Consider the following 22,709-nt stretch of genomic DNA (forward strand, 5'->3'; position numbering starts at 1 on the left):
GTCATGTTAAATCTGGGCTTAGTGCATAGGAAGGCCCATGTTAGAATGCATTACACTCAGATTTTACCACATTTTAGTAAATACTTAAGGGGCCCTTTTACTAATGGGTTGGCACATGGCAATAGACCTGCTATGCGCCAATCCAGAACTATTGCCGGGCTACCGCAGCAGCCCAGCGATAATTTCGTCCCCAGCATGCTCCATTTCCTCAATGGGTGCTGTTAAGTGCTCCCCCTTGAAATGGCCATGTGACAAGTGCAAATTTACCACACGTGCATTTCTTTTTTTTTTTTTTTGGCCTTTTTACCCTCTGCAGTAAAAGGGGCCTCGGGATGCGGCAAAAACACGCACTGCCACTAGCGCAGGGCCTTTTTTTTACCGCAGTTGGTGAAAGGACCCCTAAATGAATGGATGAATGTGTATCTCTATCTACACAGATGCTGAGGACATTAAGCAAAAACTGAAATATTTCAAGATCAAGTACGCACATGTAGTATCGCATGGATGGACCGTACAGGTCTTTACCTGCCGTAATCTACTATGTTACTATCCAGCTTATAATCGAAAGACAAAAACGCCTATATTGCGACCTAAATCGGGAGATAGGCGTTTATCTCCCAAAAACGAATAACGCGGTATAATCGAAAGTCAAACTTGGACGTTTTCAACTGCACTCCATCGCGGAAGCGTACAAAGTTGACAGGGGCATGTTGAAGGCGTGGCGAAGGCGGAACTGGGGCGTGGTTATCGGCCGATCAGAGATGGGCGCCTTTCGCCGATAATGGGAAAAAAATATGCGTTTTTAGCGAGAATTTAGGGCACTTTTCCTGGACCCTGTTTTTCCATGAATAAGGCTCCAAAAAGTGCCCTAAATGACCAGATAACCACTGGAGGGAATCGGGGATGACCTCCCCTGACTCCCCCAGTGGTCACAAACCCCCTCCCACCACAAAATATGCCGTTTCACAACTGTTTATTTTCACCCTCAAATGTCATACCCACCTCCCTGGCAGCAGTATGCAGGTCACTGGAGCAGTTATTAGGGGGTGCAGTGGACTTCAGGCAGGTGGACCCAGGCCCATCCCCCCCCCCACCTGTTACACTTGTGCTGGTAAATGGGAGCCCTCCAAACCGCCCCCCAAACCCACTGTACCCACATGTAGGTGCCCCCCTTCACCCCTTAGGGCTATAGTAATGGTGTAGACTTGTAGGCGGTGGGTTTTGAGGGGGATTTGGGGGGCTCAACACTCAAGGGAAGGGTGCTATGCACCTGGGAGCTCTTTTACCTTTTTTTTTGTTTTTGTAAAAGTGCCCCCTAGGGTGCCCCGTTTGATGTCCTGGCATGTGAGGGGGACCAGTGCACTACAACTCCTGGCCCCTCCCACAAACAAATGCCTTGGATTTATTCGTTTTTGAGCTGGGCGCTTTCATTTTCCATTATCGCTGAAAAACAAAAACGCCCAGCTCACAAATTGTCGAATAAAACATGGACGTCTATTTTTTTCAAAAATACGGTTCGGTCCGCCCCTTCACGGACCCGTTCTCGGAGATAAACGCCCATGGAGATAGACGTTTTCGTTCAATTATGCCCCTCCACGTTTACGTTCTTAAAAAAAAAGGGAATACATGGCTTTTACTTGAAAGATGTTGCTCATACAACTAGAGTGCCCACATAGGCACCCTGTATAAGAAGCTTAAGCCTCTCCATCCCAACCGTGACCTTCCCCTGCCTCCTCTGTCAGTAACTCCTGCCCACTGACTAAACCTTAGCACACGCTCATGGACATTAGCATGCACTAAGTGGCCCACGGCCCATAGGTACAAAATAAGATACGTAGTATTCAGTGCATGCTAAGCTTTGGTAAAAGGACGTCTAGGTTTGGAGGCAACTTTTTGGGAATATCTTCTGCTGTTTCATATACTACATGACTGAACTAATTGACCTACCAATAAGAAACCTGATGGAAACAACAAGATCATACCTAACCCTCCACTACCCAGATGTAAAGGCCTGAAATACAAATCGTCATACGCCTCCAGCTTCTCCTTCATGGAATGCACTACCAAAAGACATGAAACTCACACACAACGACCTCAAATTCTGGAAAAACCTAAAAACACACCTTTTCAGGAAGTTCCTCCTCTCTGCAACTTAATAACTTCTTAACCGCTAAAAACATTCCAAAATAACTTCAAAAACGGAAAACAATGTATACCTCACTCCCACAAATACTACCTATTCCTCCCAAATGCTTTGTAAACGCAATCTACGCTACTACTGATCATTGGCATTAAGTAATCCACATCAACTAACTGACATTCTGTAATCTACCTCTGTTGTAATATGTAAGCCACACTGAACCTACCAAAGGGTGGGAAAATGTAGGATAAAATTCAATAAATAAATAAATATTTTTTCTTTATCTGGGTTATAAGTAGGGCTTCTGATTCTAGGGTTTATAAACTGTAAACTTAGATGTTTATTTAGGAGCTTTGGGAGGATACTAAAATTCAGTGTACATCAGTGTTTGCACATCATAAAGTTAAATTTGTAGAGTTTAACATTCAGCCTGTGTCAGTCAGCGGTTTTTTAAACGCTGGCAAGCATGGGCTTTTTATACCTGGATATTCAAGAATCACTATCCAAATTCCGACCAGCACTGAATATCCAGGTATGGGTGGAATTCAGACCAATACCAAGACAGATAACTGGATAAAGCTGGGACAAACATTTTGTAGTCCTGACTTTATTCAGGAACTTACCCAGTTAGTGGACTGAAAGGGAAAGTTATCAACGTGGGTTACCGCTAATGTCACGATGGTGACTGTTTCCATGTCTGTGCTCACCTCGCCCTCTGGTGGCCTGAACCGGTGGCTGCTATGGACTGTCACGTTCCAGACTTCAGCCTAGGCCAGTCCGAATCTTCCAGGCTGCCAGACTTGCTTTTCTTGTTTGTGCCTGAACAGTACCTGTAGCTGCCTTGTGACTCCTACAGCTGAACTGCAGCTGCTGATGGGCTTTATTAACCACCTGGAAACTTCTGTGTTTGCCTTTGCATCGTCTAAGGTCCCTGGTTTGTTGGTGCTTTGTTGCACTTCTGCCTAGTCTGGTTTCTTGTTTAGTTCCTTGTCTGACTCTAGTTAATCTGTGTGTAGTTTAGCTTAGGTTTATTTATTTCCCTAGTCTTGTTTCTGGTCTGTATTCCTTGTCTAGTTTCTGTTTGTTTGTGTCTCTTGCTTAGTGGCTGCTCTGCAGCTTTCAGTCCTGTCTCTTGTCTGTCAGTATTTGTACCCTGTTTCAGTGGCTGCGTGGCAGCTTTCTGTTTCTGTCCTTTAGCTTGTCCATTTCCTGCTTTGTGTAGTATCGTCTGTCTGTGAGTCCTAGCCCAGTTTCCTGCCTTGCTGCCCATGTATATTCCTTTCCCCTCTGACCCTCAGTCCCTGTTCAGCCTAGTTGGTATCCAGTGCCTGCCCTGTCCGGTAAGTCCTGCCGGCCACCTGCACCCAGGGGCTCAACTCCTGGGGAAGGGCGGACAAGCACAGGTGAAGTCTAGCTGTTCCTGTCAGAGTTCTGCCTTGTCTCTGGTGTGGGGTGGTTTTGCCTGCCACTGCTGCTCCACGGCAGTGGCCCAAGGGCTCATGAACCTAGTTTCTGCCTTGAAAGTCTGACAGCTAAGAGGTGTTATTTTAGTGTTAACCCCAGTTATTTTAACTAGGGATCTCTGTGGCTGGTGCCAAACACATCCAGTAAATTCTCAGAACTTCTGAGACTCAGGTCTGGCCCGTGCCAGACCTCAGTAAAGCTTGCAGGTCTTAACAAGAAACAAAGTTGGCTTACCTCAGCCAGGTCACAGAAGCTAAACACATTCAGTAAAGGCATAGACGTGGGCTTCAGTCCTTCCTTCCCTGGACCTCTTTAACCTCAGCCTGGCCCTGTCTTTTAAACTCCCAAATATTGACTCCACCCCTCCCTGCTCACTTCCTCCCACGGTGGAATCAGTGCTGTTAAGGTGGCCCAGGCTAGTTAGAGAGGGACTTTTCTTAAGGGTAAGGGGCAGTGTTCTATAAACCCCATCACAGTGCACTACTAGCAAACATAATAGATTTGTTACTGCATATAAATATTTTGCGTTATCCCTTTTGTAAATCTTTTAAGGACTTTCAAATTTTTCAATTTACAAAAATATAGAAAAATTAAAGGAAACCTTTATTTGTAACTACATGTAGTTTTCCTCCTGTTCTGTGTTTCTCCTGCAAAGCTTTATATCGCCTGTACAGTCATAATCACAGGAACACTTCTCAGCCAGGCACGTGGATCAAGGTTCCATCTGGAACCCTGCAATCATGCACCCAAATCCAGCCACTAGGTGTCACTATTGCACAGTGGCAGGTGGTGCTCTCCCACCAGAGGCTGCACATGCTGCAACATTCCTGGTTTCTCTTTGTTCTCAGTTGATACTGTGATGACGATGCATACATGGGAAAGAAAGGGTTAGTATTAATGTGTTACTTTTGCCTAATATAAATCTACAAAGGTGAATTATAAAAATTCTGTATGAGTTTCCCAATTTAATTTCAGGAGTTTTTTTTTTTTAATTTTCAACCTGTTGATTTTGTCCACAGAAACCAAAAGAAAGCGAGCAGAATTCTAGGAAGCAAGACTGTGCCTTCGATACAAACAGCTTCAGAAGTCAGTACGAGGTAACAAACAATGAGGGGAGAGATCGGGTTCTTTATTCACTGATATTGCAATAGCTGTTCAGTACTCTAGGGTCCACCCAGGCACTGATGATGATGTTGTTCACATTTGTATGCTCTACAAAGAACGGATCACTAGAAGATTGATTCTTAGGTCAATTATCATTACTAGGAGCCCGATGTTGGACTGGTTCATTTTGGAACCCTTATGTTGTACAACCCCTGATGCAGGTGTTAAGTGCTGAAACACAGCCCATGTCAGGTCAGTGATGTACAGCATTAATTTACATGACTGATTAAAGGACCTGTCCCAGATTTGAAGGCTCTTGGTGCTTTTTTTGCCTTGTTCACATTTGTCAACCATGTTCATTTTCTGTCCTACATCTTACTGCCTGACCAATAGAGGGAACTAGAGGGAATTTGTAATGCTGACATCATTCCAGTCTCTCCCAAGATCAAAGTAGTTCACCGCTTGCATTCCTAAGGGTGTAAAGTGCAATCAATCTTGGAGATCTTATTCCTCCCCTCCAGCGGAGTTCATCCACTTGAAGAATGACAAAGGAAGGACCTAGACGTTATGGAGCATTCAATGCTCTGAGATGTTGTTTGTGGGTAGCAATGTATTTAGGAGGTAAAGGAGTGACATGTTCACTGTTTGGTTGTATTTTGTTTATTTTTTTAGATATGCCACAGCCACATTTCCATTGGATGCCCATAACAGGATTAAGAAACATACAACATAAGGGGGTGAATTCTATGTATAGCGTTTGAAAAAAAAAAAGTGCTATTCTATAAACCACACTTAAAGGTGTCCCCGTTTTTTTTACTTGTGTGTAAAATTTAGGCATGGATCCTGCACCTAAATTTACATGTGCAAATTCAAATTAAATATAATTAATGCTAATAATTGCTTGTTAAGCCAATTATTGGTGCTAATTACCTTGTTATTTAATTAAATTTGTGCATGCAATTTTTGGTGACTTTTATAGAATTAGGGGGAAAATATATAACATAAAGCCAAGATGTTAAACAGGACAATCAATCAAAAGACAAATTAGATGATACTCAATTATCAAAAAGAATAATACACAGTATGGGGTAATTTGATAAAGTTTCTCCACTGTTAAAGCCCATTCTACATAAGGAAGAGGACACACACAAAATAGTGTGGGCATATGCATATATTACCCCCCCCCCCCCCCCCGGATTCTATTATACGGCGCTTCGATTTAGGCGCCAAAATCAGCGCAGATTCTATAACACCGTGCATAACTTAATTTCATCTAAAGGCTCATACCGATTGCAACACATCTCGAGTAGTTTATGGCAATAAATGTCCTTGTGATAAGTGGTACATAGGGCACACTAAGCTCAGACTAAAAGATAGAATTGCTGAGTATTTGAGCAACTTGCGCAATCACAAGGCTGAAGCCCCTTGTCAGTCAGTCACTGGGATCAGCATGTTGAAAAAGATTTATGCTTCGTAGTGCTGTTTCATATCGAGTTGAAGAGAGGGGGGCAATATAACAGCAGTACTTTTAAAGAAAGAGCAACAGCTCATCTTCAGTTGGAAAACAGTGACCCCTAGGGGTCTTAATAAAGAAATAGAATGGCAGGCGTTGGTTTAAATTATCTGGGGATCCGGGGGGAGTAACCTGTGCGGTTGTAAACGAGAATGTGTTGGCGTCTTTCCAGAGCACCAGTGAAAGGAGGGAGTAACATATCACAGGTAGCTGATACTGAGAATTGAGTTATTTTTCTCATTTAGGTGATTGTTTTGAGATTATTTATATATTTTATAAATATAATTTAAAGTGCAGGCAGCATTTATATAAGTAGCAATATAATAAGGAGGATGGACAACTGAAAATGGTATGAAAGAGAACAGTTAATGGAAAACGAGAGCAGTGACAAAGCAGTATAAGATTAAGCTCAATATTGGCTTAACAAGCTAATTAGCGCTGATAACAGTACTTAACAAGCAATAATGAACACTAATTGGCACTGATTAGAATTTAGGCACACAGCTCGCTAAGCGTATTCTGTAACAATGTGCGCCGAACTTCTAACACATGGAAGCAAAAAGGGACATAGTTATGGGTGGGGAAATGGGCATTCCAAAATTTAGGCTCCTACTTATAGAATACGGCCCAATGTGCCTAAATATACGCATCATGATTTACGCCATATTTTAGTTGGTGTAAATGGATGCGCAGAGATATCGGCAGTGGCGTTCCTAGGCTGGCAGAGGGTGCAGCAGAGAGGGAATGAGCGGACTCGGCCAACAGGCTTGCGGCACCCCCCAGCGGCGTGCACCCAGGGCGGACCGCAGCCACCGCCGCCCCCTTGGTATGCCACTGGATATCGGCACTGAAATATCAACTAAGCATATTCTATCATCGGCGCCTAAATATAGGTGCCGATTATAGATTATGCTTAGTCGACACTGATTTCAGCGCCAATTTTTTAGGCACCATATATAGAATGTCCTCCATAAGGGCTAATTTTATAAAGTCATTTTAGCAAATACATAGTGATACGTGCACATTAAGGACTACATTTAGAAATGGTGATGAAAATAATAAAGGGGATGGGACGACTTCCCTATGAAGAAAAGATGAAACGGCTTGGGCTGTTTAGCTTGGAGAAAAGACGGCTGAGGGGAGATATGATAGAGGTCTACAAAATAATGAGTGGAGTGGAACGGGTAGATGTGAAGCATCTGTTTACGCTTTCCAAAAATACTAGGACTAGGGGGCATGTGATGAAGCTATAAAGTAGTAAATTTAAAACGAATCGGAGAAAAATTTTCTCCACTCAACCTTCTGCTCAGTGTGCTGTGGCGGCTAAGAAAACAAATAGAATGTTAAGCATTATTAGGAAAGGAATGGAAAACAAAAATGAGGACATTATAATGCCTTTGTATCGCTCCATGGTGTGACCGCAACTTGAATATTGTGTTCAATTCTGGTCACCGCATCTCAAAAAGGATATAGTGGAATTAGAAAAGGTGGAGAGAAGGGCAACTAAAATGATAAAGGGGATGGGACGACTTCCCTATGAGGAAAGGCTAAAATGGCTGGGGCTCTTCAGCTTGGAGAAAAGACGGGTGAGGGGAGATATGATAGAGGTCTATAAAATAATGAGTGGAGCTGAACGGGTAGATGTGAAGCATCTGTTTACGCTTTCCAAAAATACTAGGATTAAGGGACATGCGGTGAAGCTATAAAGTAGTAAATTTAAAACGAATCAGAGAAAATTTTTCTTCACTCAACGTGTAATTCAACTCTGGAATTCGTTGCCAGAAAATGTGGTAAAGGCGGTTAGCTTAGCAGAGTTTTAAAAAGGTTTGGCCGGCTTCCTACAGGAAAAGTCCATAGACTATTATTAAATTGGACTTCAGGAAAATATTTCCGGGATAAGCAGCATAAAATGTTTTGTACTTTTTTGGGAATCTTACCAGGTATTTGTGACCTGGATTGGCCACTGTTGGAAGCAGGATGCTGGACTTGATGGACCTTTGGTCTTTCCAACTATGGCAATACATATGTACTTATGTAACAGTGCTTAGTGCCAGGATCCATGCCGAATTTTGGGCACAAGGGTTTACATCAACTGAAACATGGTGTAAATCCTCATGCCTGAATTAGGTGCGGATCCCCCAAATTTTATAATAGTGTGCGCATATTTAGTGAATGTCCCTGACCCACCCATGCCCCTCCTATGGCCACGCCCCTTTTCAGTTGCCTACTGAAAAAGTTGCAGCATTTATTGGTGCAAGCTATGCAGTGATTTGGAAAGCCAGTGGTCATGTTATTCTGATCTGTTTTTTGTTTTGTTTTAGGTGAATTTGTATTGTTTTGCCTTGTAATGTTTATATGTTTTATTATGTATGTGTTGAGTTGTTCACCGCTCTGGATAAGGGCAGTATACAAATGGAATAAAATGGAAATGGTTACATGCACTTCTTTATAGAATAATGCCTAGAAGGGTGCAATCCGCAAACGAACCTTTTCCGGAGATACGAAGGCGGTAGAACGAGAGGACATGAAATGAGATTGAAGGGGGGCAGACTCAAGAAAAATGTCAGGAAGTATTTCTTCACGGAGAGAGTGGTGGATGCTTGGAATGCCCTCCCGCGGGAGGTGGTGGAGATGAAAACGGTAACGGAATTCAAACATGCGTGGGATAAACATAAAGTAATCCTGTTCAGAAGGAATGGATCCTCAGGAGCTTAACCGAGATTGGATAGCAGAGCCGGTAGTGGGAGGCGGGGCTGGAGGTTGGGAGGCGGGGATAGTGCTGGGCAGACTTATACGGTCTGTGCCAGAGCCAGTGGTGGGAGGCGGGACTGGAGGCTGGGAGGCAGGGATAGTGCTGGGCAGACTTATACGGTCTGTGCCAGAGCCGGTGGTGGGAGGCAGGGATAGTGCTGGGCAGACTTATACAGTCTGTGCCAGAGCCGGTGGTGGGAGACAGGGATAGTGCTGGGCAGACTTATACGGTCTGTGCCAGAGCCGGTGGTTGGGAGGCGGGGCTGGTGGTTGGGAGGCGGGGATAGTGCTGGGCAGACTTATACGGTCTGTGCCCTGAAGAGCATAGGTACAAATCAAAGTAGGGTATACACAAAAAGTAGCACACATGAGTTGTCTTGTTGGGCAGACTGGATGGACCGTGCAGGTCTTTTTCTGCCATCATCTACTATGTTACTATGTAAGTGTAAATTCAAATTGTTGCCAATTGGGCACTAATAATCAATGATTGTTGCAAATTGACTTGTTATTCAATTAAATTGCACACACAAATTGGATGTGTGTCAAAATTTGTGCACGCAATTTTGAGCGCAATTTATAGAATTTGGGGGGAAATGGCTCTTATAAAATAGCAGATAAATATACAACTAGACATCAAAAATTGTCCAAAAATACTTTAATACTAAAATCTAAAACTTATAAACATGAACATACATGAAGGAAAAACCATTTGCTCAATTGCTGAGGCAATTTTTGATGGCCACATTAAAATTGGACTTAGTTCTTGGGAAAGATCTGCTTAAAGGCACATTAAGCCCATTTCTTAGTGAAGCTTAATAAATGAGCCCCTGTGACTTGCCCAAGGTCACAAGGAGCCATAGTGGGAACTGAAGCCAGGTCCCCTGGTTCTCAGCCCGCTGCTTTAAACATTAGGCTACTCCATATAATAATTCTTCCTGAAGGTCAGAAGAACCCCCTCACTCCTCTGGGACCATTAGGCTACTCCACTAATATCATAATTCCTCCTGAAGGTCAGAAGAACCCCCTCACTCCTCTAGGACCATTAGGCTACTCCACTAATATCATAATTCCTCCTGAAGGTCAGAAGAACCCCCTCACTTCTCTGAGGCCATTAGGCTACTCTCATAATATAATACCTCCTGAAGGTCAGAAGAACCTCCTCACTCCTCTGGGACCATTAGGCTACTCCACTAATATCATAACTCCTCCTGAAGGTCAGAAAAACCCCCTCACTCCTCTGGGACCATTAGGCTACTCCACTAATATCATAACTCCTCCTGAAGGTCAGAAAAACCCCCTCACTCCTCTGGGACCATTAGGCTACTCCACTAATATCATAATTCCTCCTGAAGGTCAGAAGAACCCCCTCTCTTCTCTGAGGCCATTAGGCTACTCTCATAATATAATACCTCGTGAAGGTCAGAAGAACCTCCTCACTCCTTTGGGACTCAGCAGGCTGATCGATTTTTCACAAGGGATCAGAGTAAGACAGCAGGCACAATGGCCCAAAGGGCAGTGACCAACATTCCAGCTCTCTGCCATCCTTCTCTCTTTTTCTTCCTCCACAGTTTACGTTTCCAGAGAAAGCCATAGAGATTGCCTCACGGAAGCCAGAGGAGCGCTCGCCGGAGGACGTCTGTTTTATCCGTAGTGTGATGAGGGGCATTCTCAGCTTCCGCCATTACAGCAATGCTATGCAGCTGATGCTGGCTCGGGTTATTCACTATAAGAGGTTAGTGAGGGGTGGGGAGTGGACAATCGCAGGTTCAAAGCCTCAGTATGTTTCCAAGTTTTAACCTTGACTCACCCTCCCGTATTTACAGTGGAAGAGGATGGATGGGGGGTTCTACTATGTGGTGACCTGTGATTGCATGAAACTCACCAGTCATCAGAATTGCAGCATGCTCTTTCTGTGGCTGTTAATACATATTAACATAGTGACGGCAGATAAAGACCTGAACGGTCCGTCCAGTCTGCCCAACAGTCACATTCATTATCAATTCAAGATTAAATCAACAATGAACATGATATTATACACCTGATCATGGTCTTTCTTTGGTGTTTCTGGGGCATAGACCATAGAAGTCCGCCCAGCTCTGTCCTTATGGTGCAACTACTGGAGTTGTCGTCAAAGCCCACTCCAGCCTATCTGAATCTGTCTTGTCATTTGCAGGACACAGATCGTAAAAGTCCGCCCGGCACTATCCTCACGTTCCAAATTACTGGAATTTCCGTCGAAGCTCTCTTTAGCCCATCCTACAACCAGATTGCTATATGCGGGACTCGGACCATACAAGCCAGTCCAGCACAGGCCTTAATTGATCCAGATAGAGTTGCCATCTAAGCACCACTTGACATGCAAACACTTATGCAACCCTTTAAATTTTGTTTTTTTATACCATTCATTTTCTAATTAGAGATCCTCTGTGTTCATCCAATTCCACCACAGTTTGTTTCTACAAAGCTACCCAGGAGAGGGAGCCAGGTGCCACTAGTAACTGGTTAATAATCTCTCTTCATAACAGATTACAGTATGGAATTTCTTTTTGAGAATCTCTTTTAGGAATTGCTTCTCAGCTGGCTCAACGATCTTGTATGATAGTGCTGTTACTTAAAAATAACAAGTGAGGAAAGAATGTTAACCTCGGGGCTTTTTTTGAGTCAGTCCAGTGTTCTGGCACTCCCCCCCCCCCCCCCCCCCTCAAGACAGGATAGGAGCTGCAAAGTTGCCAAGGGGGCCTAATTTTTGAAAGGGAGATTTTAGTACATGCCCCCAGCCTTGCCCACTCTGCCTTGAACTTGCCTACTCTACCTCATGGCTCCGCCCCCTGACACATTTCAATCCCACAGCCATTCCAGAAAATATCTTATTTATACCAATGACAGCAGGGATGGGTAAGAGGGAATGTTTCAATGCACTGTATCCAGTGGCGTACCAAGGGGGGGTGGTGGGGGCGGTCCGCCCCGGGTGCACGCCGCTAGGGGGTGCCGCGGCCCGCGCCTGTCGGCTGCGAGTTCGCTACGCTAAATTCTCTCGTTCGCTGCAGCTCCCTCCCTCTGCCCCGGAACAGGTTACTTCCTGTTCTAGGGCAGAGGGAGGGAGCTGCAGCGAATGAGAGAATTTAGCGTAGCGAACTCGCAGCCGACAGGCACGCGCCACGGCACCCCTCCCCCAGCGGCGTGCACCCGGGGGGTGTCATTTCGCCGGGGGGGGGCGCGCTGCACCTGGGGGGGGGTGCATCGGTGATCCGCCCCGGGTGTCGTCGAGGCTAGGAACGCCACTGACTGTATCACACCCATATCCAGCATCTATTCCCCCCCAGTGACATAACCATGAAGGGGCCTCATCCCCCTCCCCCACCATACCTTTTATACTTAACCCCCATTCAAAATTGCAGCACCAGTTCAATCACTGGCAGAGATGCCCAAGCCCTGCAGACTGCCCGAGCCCCCTACTGTGCTGTTTGAGCAGTGAAGAAGTCAGTGGCGTGCTTCAGCTACCAATGTAGGCACTCACACGCATGCTCAGTTCAGGCACTTGAAAATGGAAAAATAAGTGGATATCTATTTACTACACTAGTCTAATACATTTTTCAATTAGCTTTCAGAAGCAAAAACCTCCTGCCTCAGGTCAGCTCAGGACAGTATACTGTTATTATGGTATCCTCTTATGACCTGAGGAAGGAAGAGTTGGTCTCTGAAAGCTAGTCAAAAATATATTAAAATTAGTCCAATATAAAGGTATCACCTTATTTTCTATTTTATGTTTTATTTGTATTTATTAACCTTTATTAACACAGCTACTACATTACTTTATCCTAAATTTAAAAATAAAATTCTTTTTTCTACTTTTGTTGTCTGGCAATTTTCTTTTTCTAATTCTGTTGATCCCAGTCTCTCTGGTTTCTGCTTTCCTTCATCTTCTCTTAACTCTCTTGCCAGGTTTTCCTGTCCATTTGTCATGTTTCTGTCTCCTCCTTTTTCTTTGTTTTCTTCCATTTATTTTTCTGCTTCACTGTCCACATTTAATTCATTCTTATTATCCAGTCTTTAATGTCCCTCTGTTTACTTTGTCTACCTACAGCTTTTCATCTTTCCCTCACCTTGGTTCTCCCCTATGCCCCTCTCCAATCTTTCACTAACTCTATCCTCTTCCCACCCTTCCATCTAGTGTCTCTCCTCTTTCTCTGCCCGCCCGCCCTTCCATCCAGCATCTACCTTCTCTTCCGATCCTTCCATCTAGAATCTCCCTCTCTCTCCCCTTCCTCTATCCAATGTCTCCCTCTCTCCCCATCCATCCATCCATCCATCCATCCATCCATCCAGCATCTTCTCTCTACCCATTCTTCCATCCAATTTATCCCCTTTTTCTCTCCCCATCCTTCCAGTATCTCCCCTCTTTCTCTCCCCATCCTTCCATCTAGCATGTCCCCTCTTTTTCTCCCTACCTTTCTATTCAGCGTCTCCCCTCTTTCTCTGCCCACCCTTCCATCCAGCATCTACCCTCTCTCCAGATCCTTCCATCTAGAATCTCCCTCTCTCTCCCCTTCCTCTATCCAATGTCTCCCTCTCTCCCCATCCATCCATCCATCCATCCATCCATCTTCTCTCTACCCATTCTTCCATCCAATTTATCCCCTTTTTCTCTCCCCATCCTTCCAGTGTCTCCCCTCTTTACATCCCTCCTTCTATCTAGTGTCTCCCCTCTTTCTCTCCCCATCCTTCCATCTAGTATGTCCCCTCTTTTTCTCCCTACCTTTCTATCCAGTGTCTCCCCTCTTTCTCTGCCCACCCTTCCATCTAGCATCTACCCTCTCTCCCGATCCTTCCATCTAGAATCTCCCTCTCTCTCCCCTTCCTCCATCCAATGTCTCCCTCTCTCCCCATCCATCCATCCATCCATCCATCCATCCATCTTCTCTCTACCCATTCTTCTATCCAATTTATCCCCTTTTTCTCTCCCCATCCTTCCAGCGTCTCCCCTCTTTATATCCCTCCTTCTATCCAGTGTCTCCCCTCTTTCTCTCCCCATCCTTCCATCTAGCATCCATTCTCTCTCCCCATCCTTCCATCTAGAATCTCCCTCTCTCTCCCCATCCATCCATCCATCCATCCATCCATCTTCTCTCTACCCATTCTTCCATCCAATTTATCCCCTTTTTCTCTCCCCATCCTTCCAGCGTCTCCCCTCTTTATATCCCTCCTTCTATCCAGTGTCTCCCCTCTTTCTCTCCCCATCCTTCCATCTAGCATGTCCCCCCTTTTTCTCCCTACCTTTCTATCCAGCGTCTCCCCTCTTTCTCTGCCCACCCTTCCATCCAGCATCCATTCTCTCTCCCGATCCTTCCATCTAGAATCTCCCTCTCTCTCCCCTTCCTCCGTCCAATATCTCCCTCTCTTCCCATCCATCCATCCAGCATCTTATCTCTACCCATTCTTCCATCCAGTGTCTCCCCTCTTTCTCTCCCCATTCTTCCATCCAGTGTCCCCTCTTTTTCTCCCTACCTTTCCATCCAGTGTCTCCCCTCTTTCCTACTTCTGGGAAAGTTAAGAGAGAGGGGGTACAGCCTTGTTTCTGTGACCTCATCTATTGAAGATGTGCCACCATTTGGGGTCCCACCCCACAGTTTAGGAATCACTTTTGTAGAGGTTCTGCGTTCCATGGCATTGATTTCCCTTGTATTTATTTGCACCAGGTTCGGGAAAAGGCGGGTTGTCGTCCGTAAAGGGCACCGAGGAGACAGTTTCTACTTTGTGTTTTCGGGGGTCATCGCAGTGACACAAGATGAGGATGGCACCAGCGCACTTCTGGATCCAGAGCCCATCCTGCTGCGGAAGGGAGCCAGCTTTGGGGTATATTTGGCACAACATGGGGGCAAGATGCCTCTAGGACTTGCAAGCAACACTAGGTCTGCCAGTCATCACACTGTACACATTCCCTGTGCTCATGACCTCAAGCTGCTCAGCCTAATTGCAGCAGCAGCTGTCAGGGTATGCATAGGCTACCCAAGAGAAATTCCAGTCATGAAAACTCAGACAAAACGCAAAAATTCACCTGATTTTATGCAGGCATGAGAGGTTCCGACATGTGTAAATTGCACTGGGGCCCTTTTACTAAAGGGTTGGCATGCGGCATTGGGCTTGCCACGTGCCAATCCGGAACTACTGCCGGGCTACCACAGGAGCCCGGCAATAGTTCCCACCTCCAGCATGTGCCACTTCTGGCATTATAAAAATATTTTCTATTTTTGTAGCATTGGTGCTTACCCGCGGTAATTGTGCTCCCAGGAGCTACTTACCGCGCTGCCCAGCGCAGGAACCTTTAACACCACCTCAATGGGTGGCTGTACGTGCTTCCTCCCTCCCCCCCTCCCCCGAGAAAAAAAGACAGCCTTTTATCCACTGCAGTGAAAGGGGCCTCAGCACGCATCAAAAACATGCGCTGACCCTAGCACGTACCCTCTTTTACCACAGCTTAGCAAAAGGACCCCACTACAGTATGTGGGCCACCTAACAATTCTCAGCAGCACTTAACCGTGCTGTGCTGCTGAATATTGGCTCTGACCAGTCATTTCGTAAGTAGGCCAGAGAGAGGTGTTATAGAGGAGGAATCGCAGAGGAGCTGCCAGCTGTGCCGGCAGTGTTTAGTGCCAGTGCCCGCATAGTTAAACAACCAAATAGGATCACATAAATAGCAGTCCTAACTTGATTAATTTAGCTCTGCAGATGTCGACAACAACCTTGAATAGTCTTGTCATCTGCAAATTTAATCACCTCACTTGTCATTCCAATTTCCAAATCATTTATAAATATGTTAAATTGCATTGCTTCCAGTACAGATCCCTGTGGCACTCCACTATTCACCCTCCTCCATTGAGAAAAATGGCCAACCTACCCTCTGTTTTCTGTCCAATAAACAATTCCTAATCCACAAAAGGACATTGCCTCCTATCCCATGACTTTTTAATTTTCTCAGGTGTCTGTCATGTTTGAGTTCTTTGATGCATACTATCCAGTCTATGTGATTCACTACTCTTTAATCTATTGGTTTGACTCAGTACGTATTCCAGATTCACCAAGATTTCTTTCAGTTCCTCCACATCATGACCCTAGAAAACCATTTCTGATACAGGTAGATTATTATTATTAGCATTTGTATAGCGCTACCAGACACACGCAGCGCTGAACACCTGATACAAAGATCTCTTACACCTTCTTCCATAAAGACTGAATCAAAGAATTTATTCAGTTTCTCCGCTATGGCCTTGTCCTCCCTGAATGCCCACTTTGCTCCATTTGTTACTGTGAATTTTTGCCAATGTGGCAAGTTTCTCTTCATATTCTCTTTTCGCCTTCTTTATCAATGCTTTGCATCTAATTTGACACTGCTTATGTTGCTTCTTATTTTCTTCATTCTGATCCTTTTTCCATTCTTTGAAGGATGTTCTTTTGGCTCCAATAGCCTGTTTCACTTCCCCTTTTAACCGTGCCAGCTGTCATTTGCTCTTCTTTCCACCTTTCTAAATACGTAGGATACATCTGGTCTGGGCTTCCAAGATGGTATTTTTAAGCAGCATCCACGCCTGATTTAAAGTCCTAACCTTTGCAGCTGATCCTTTTAGCTTCTTTTTAACCATTTTCCTCATTTTATCATAGTTGCTCCATGTCACTCCTCCTCAGTGGCAGGGTGAGGGTTGTCACCTCACCTGGATTAAACTGTAGACACTGATCCAGTCTTGACTCTGCTGCACATGTGGATTTGTAGTTCTGTTGTCTTTAATAAACATAGGGACTACATCTCCATTTGTGCAGGAGGGGTAAATCAAGCCTAGATCAGAGTTTGGGGGGTTTTCATGAGTGACATGACACCCAGGGCCAGTGCAAGGATATTGGGTGCTTGAATCATACCCCCCAATTAATTTTCAGGTCCCTAATCTGCACCCCCCCCCAAAAAAAAAAAAAATATATCATGCTTATGTATCAGTCAGGATCTATTGTTTTGCTTTAACTGCAGTTGCTCTTTGCTGTCAACCCCCCCCCCCCCCCCCCAGAAGATGCTGCCCTAGGCAACCACCTAGTCTTGTGTAATGGACACGCCAGCTCTGGTGGCACCATTAAACAGGGGTTTGACATAAAAAGGCGACATTCTATTCTTACTGTACACCGCCTTGAGTGAATTCCTTCAAAAAGGTGGTAAATAAATCCTAATAAATAAATAATAAATAAACATGCTGAGCTACCACAAAGACTTTATAAGCATCCCTGGATGTGTGCATTACTTTTGATTTCTGATCTCTTTTTTCCAAACTGGGATTTTTACACCCATTTGCTATTTCCTGTCTTCTAACCTAGACCAAGGTACTTCCAGTGAGAAATTCCCCCTTTGTTGCCCTATTAAGAGAATCTGGTACTGGGGCTCACAGCAGTGGAAGGAGTAGTTGTGACAGTGGCGTAGCTAAGGGTGGGCCTGGGTGGGCACAGGCCCACCCATTCTTGTCTCAGGCCCACCCAGTCAGCAGCCCATGAGGCCCCCAAAAGTCTTCAGTGGCAGCGCCCCACTACTCTCTCGCCCTCTTCTCCACTTGTGTCCTGGCATCTGCCTGTCTCTCTACCCCCCTCCCAGTCTACCTCAGAGACTGCCGGTGGCATCCTGCGCCGGCCCTGCAGGCTTCTCTCTATCATGTCCTGCCCTCAATGATGTCACTTCTTGGTAGAGAGAAGCCTGCAGGGCCGGCGCAGGTTGCCTATAGGGATTGCTATGGACAACGGCTCTGAGGTAGGACCGGGGGAGGGGATTCAGAGAGAAATGGGCAGAGGTCGGGTCATTAAAAAAAAAAATACTATATTGTATGTATGTACAGGGGTAGGGGTGGGGGTGAGAAGGGCCCACCCAGGTTAACTCTGGGCCCACCCAAAATGTCAGGTCTGTCTACGCCCTTGAGCTGTGAGGAAGAGATTTGTCTATAATCCAAATCTGATTGGCTCTCTTCCCCTCTTCAGGAAGTGGCCCTGCTGAAAGGTCTCCGGAGAAATGCCACAGTGGTCTGCATGGAGGAAACAGAGTTCCTGGTGGTTGACAAGGATGAATTTTTTAAAAACAAGCTGGATCAGGAGCTGCAGAAAGAACTGGTGTATAGGTTCAGTTTCTTCAGGTGTGTGCATGACAAGTAACAGGTTGGTGACCAAAAAGCTGCATAAATCAGCTAGGGCATGGATAATCTCACTCATCACGTTATAGGACAGGGGTTGGCACAAGCCTGTTTGTTGCCAGTGACGATGACTTAGGTCAAACCCTAGCACATGTTGGTTCTTCATCTTGAGCATGGTCCACATCAGCTGAAGAAACAGAAGTAAACCAGCACACAATTGTCCAGAAGTGGAAGAATGCTTAGGGTTACCATATGGCTCTAGAAAAAGGAGGACACATTGATCCAGTCCGGGTTTTGCTTCCATTGAAAGCAATGGGAGTAAAACCCAGACTGGCTCAACTGTCTCAGTGGTACTTATCCAGGTAGAATCCATTCTTACCCGGATAAGCCATGGTGAATTTCAACCCCACAACCCTTTGCATTACCATTTTTACAAAAAGCTGATTATCCAATGGCCTATAGCTTTTGCACCGTGATTTGTCTAAAACAGACTTTAGTCTGGCTCAAATAATTGCTTGTTCTAACAGAACAGATGTAACATATTCAGACACTCTTTGGCCAGATAAACAGTCTGAATAACTTGCTTTATTATAACACAGCATCAACAAGAAGTGATGTATTCTACCCAGGTGCAAATCCAAGAAGACAGGAGGAGCCTCCACGGAAAGTCAAAGCAAATCAGCAAAAGTAGAGGCTGACAAATGCGCAAACCAATAGGGAGATAATCTCAAAAAACAGTTTATTCAGAATATTCATATCAATATCAAGGACCCAGGTGCACCCTCTAATTCCTAGAGGGATCATAGAGACTTATACATCAGCCAGCATGACCCTTCACACCATAAACCTTCCCTTCCTCCAATCAGGAGTTATTATACCAGTGGCGAAGCCATGGATGGTCTGGGGCCCATTCAGTTTGGACTCAGGCTTACCTAAGATTCTGGAATTTTTGCTGTGGCTGGCAGGAATCCCCAAGCCCCACCAGCTGAAGACCTCCTCCCCCTCAGGCTGCCAGCACTCTTCTAAGTGGCTGCTAGCTGACGTCAACCCCGGCCCCTCTGCGCATGCTCACTTTACATGCATTTGCAAACACTGAGTATGTACGGCCCACCAGCGGCGACAACAGCCAGGGGAGAGTGCCACTTGGAAGAACGCTGGTTGGTCGAGGGGAAGATGGTCTTCAGTTGATGGGGCTTGGGGGATCTCCAGCTCAGGTATTTAATATTTTGGGTTGGGGGGGAGGGTAAAGAGGCAGTTTTGGGCTCAGTCTCACCTGAAATTGGCCATATGGCTATGCCGCTGTATTATAACCCCTGAATAAGGAGTTGTTATACACTCCCCCCCCCCCCCCCCCAATATTTCCAGTAAATCAGGACTAAATCTCTTCACAACATTGAGTACTGCCACCATTCATGCAACCCAGCCCAGCCCAGCTACCCTTGGCATCATCCCGAGCTCTCTGGCTGCTGCCTGTTCGTTGTTTTTGTACACAGTAGGTCATCTCATGCCTTGCGCATTACTATTGTTGTTTGGCGGGTGGGAATTCCTAGCAGCCAACCTTCTGAAAACAAGATCCTACCCTCTTGCACCTTTCTGGAGATGACTAGTGAAGTCAATTAAGTTCAGTTATAAGCAGACTGGAAACATCGGGCAGATTTTTAGTGGGATGCCTTACCTGAAAGCCTGCGCATATGCTGAATTCAAACACAAGGCGAATTATTATTATTTATTATTATTATTTATTGCATTTGTATCCCACATTATCCCACCTATTTGCAGGCTCAATGTGGCTTACATAGTTTTGTTATGACATTGTCATTCCAGAATATCAGATACAGTTAGTAGTGTGTAGAGATTAAGTAGGGAAGAAAGAGGAAGTGATTGGGCGGGTGATAGTAGAAGTGGCCTAGTGGTTAGGGTGGTGGACTTGGGAACTGAGGAACTGAGTTTGATTCCCACTTCAGGCACAGGCAGCTCCTTGTGACTCTGGGCAAGTCACTTAACCCTCCATTGCCCCATGTAAGCCGCATTGAGCCTGCCATGAGTGGGAAAGTGCGGGGTACAAATGTAATAAAATAGATACTATTGGAGATTCTAGATGGAATGTTGCTACTATTGGAGATTCTACATGGAATGTTGCTACTATTGGAGATTCTAGATGGAATGTTGCTACTATTTGAGATTCTACATGGAATGTTGCTACTATTGGAGATTCTGTTGCTACTATTTGAGATTCTACATGGAATGTTGCTACCTTTGGAGATTCTACATGGAATGTTGCTATTCCACTAGCAACATTCCATGTAGAAGGCCGCGCAGGCTTCTGCTTCTGTGAGTCTGATGTCCTGCACATACGTGCAGGACGTCAGACTCACAGAAGCAGAAGCCTGCGCGGCCACATTGGTGATCTGCAAGGGCCGACTTCTACATGGAATGTTGGAATAGCAACATTCCATGTAGAATCTCAAATAGTAGCAACAGTGGAGGAGTGGCCTAGTGGTTAGGGTGGTGGACTTGGGAACTGAGGAACTGAGTTTGATTCCTACTTCAGGCACAGGCAGCTCCTTGTGACTCTGGGCAAGTCACTTAACCCTCCATTGCCCCATGTAAGCCGCATTGAACCTGCCGTGAGTGGGAAAGCGCGGGGTACAAATGTAACAAATAATAATAACTGGTTGGGTTGGGAAAGTGAATTAGTGAAGTTGTTGGCTCTCGTTGTAGGCCTTGTTGAAGAAGTATGTCTTCAGAGATTTGTGAAAGTTATTTGTTTCGACAATTGATTTCAGGTCTGTGGGTAGAGCATTCCATATCTGCTTTGGATTGGTGTGCAGCTAAATGCACACTCACACATTTATGCAATGCCGAACGGGGTGTAAACTGAGATCCATTAGCAGCATGCTTATATATATATATATATATCTTATCAAAGTATCATTTACACACACAAATTAATACACACCCTCAAAATACATACCACCTTTGAATGCCTAGTTTGTATGTGGTCTGTTTTGTGTGCATAGTGCAGCTACATGAATATTTTCAGCTGGCTGAAAATCCACTTACCTTCGTATTTCTGACTTGCACAGGTTAACCTTATTTTCACTTAAAGGCAACAAAAACGTTGATAATTTACCCCAACATACTCTGTCTAGATTTCAGTTCTGATTTTGACCATAATTCTTCCTATGCAGGGCCACCGGGGGGGGGGGGGGAGGCAAGATTCCCCCGGGCCCAGCGCCGGGGTCTGTCTCTCTCCTGCTCCTGACGGGACCTGGGTGATCGCATCCCACTGGAGCAAGAAGGAGAAAATTCCGGCACTGGGCCCCCCTTAAAGGCTGGGGAGGAGCAGACACAGGGTTTGGGGGACTCTGGTTTTGACCGGTAATAGCTACAGCTGGCACTGCATTGAAGATGGGACGAAATAGGATGAAAACATTGAGAGTTTTTTTGCGGACGACAAGTGAAGTCGGATAAGTATTGATTGGTGCACCTCTCCTGTTTGAGTTTTTTCAAGTCTTTTTTTGCAGGCCTGACAGCTAATGTTGTTACACTATTAAAGAGATGGGAGTAACTAGTGAGGTAATTAAATTTGCTGATGACACAAAGTTATTCAAAGTCGTTAAATCGCGGGAGGATTGTGAAAAATTACAAGAGGACCTTACGAGACTGGGAGACAGGGCATCTAAATGGCAGATGACGCTTAATGTGAGCAAGTGCAAAGTGATGCATGTGGGAAAGAGGAACCCGAATTATAGCTACGTCATGCAAGGTTCCACGTTAGGAGTCACAGACCAAGAAAGGGATCTAGGTGTCGTCGTTGATGATACGTTGAAACCTTCTGCTCAGTGTGCTGCTGCGGCTAAGAAAGCGAATAGAATGTTAGGTATTATTAGGAAAGGAATGAAAAACAAAAATGAGGATGTTATAATGCCTTTGTATCGCTCCATGGTGCGACCGCACCTCGAATATTGTGTTCAATTCTGGTCGCCGCATCTCAAAAAAGATGTAGTGGAATTAGAAAAGGTGCAGAGAAAGGCGACGAAAATGATAAAGGGGATGGGACGACTTCCCTATGAGGAAAGGCTAAAGCGGCTGGGGCTCTTCAGCTTGGAGAAAAGGCGGCTGAGGGGAGATTTGATAGAGGTCTATAAAATAATAAGTGGAGTTGAACGGGTAGATGTGAAGCGTCTGTTCACGCTTTCCAAAAATACTAGGACTAGGGGGCATGCGATGAAGCTACAATGTAGTAAATTTAAAACGAATCAGAGAAAATGTTTCTTCACTCAACGTGTAATTAAACTCTGGAATTTGTTGCCAGAGAATGTGGTAAAGGCAGTTAGCTTAGCGGAGCTTTAAAAAGGTTTGGCCGGCTTCCTAAAGGAAAAGTCCATAGACCGTTATTAAATGGACTTGGGGAAAATCCACTATTTTTGGGATAAGCAGTATAAAATGTTTTGTACATTTTGGGGATCTTGCCGGGTATTTGTGACCTGGATTGGCCACTGTTGGAAACAGGATGCTGGGCTCGATGGACCTTTGGTCTTTCCCAGTATGGCAATACTTATGTACTTATGTAATGTGTTAGAAA

At 45.1% G+C, this 22,709-nt stretch overlaps 1 protein-coding gene across 2 annotated transcripts in view; it reads left to right on the top strand.

The window, feature by feature from the left end:
• The window catches only part of LOC115460032 (cyclic nucleotide-binding domain-containing protein 2-like), an 89,032-nt gene that overhangs the window by 25,695 nt on the left and 40,628 nt on the right, over nt 1-22,709 (top strand). For both annotated transcript variants that reach the window (XM_030189888.1, XM_030189889.1), the window contains exons 3-6: nt 4,624-4,701; nt 10,541-10,704; nt 14,669-14,825; nt 17,973-18,124. In XM_030189888.1, coding sequence (XP_030045748.1) covers nt 4,624-4,701; nt 10,541-10,704; nt 14,669-14,825; nt 17,973-18,124 — 551 coding nt within the window. The remainder of the gene's footprint in view (nt 1-4,623; nt 4,702-10,540; nt 10,705-14,668; nt 14,826-17,972; nt 18,125-22,709) is intronic.

This window comes from Microcaecilia unicolor, chromosome 1 (assembly GCF_901765095.1).
Source record: "Microcaecilia unicolor chromosome 1, aMicUni1.1, whole genome shotgun sequence".
NCBI classification, from domain to species: domain Eukaryota; kingdom Metazoa; phylum Chordata; class Amphibia; order Gymnophiona; family Siphonopidae; genus Microcaecilia; species Microcaecilia unicolor.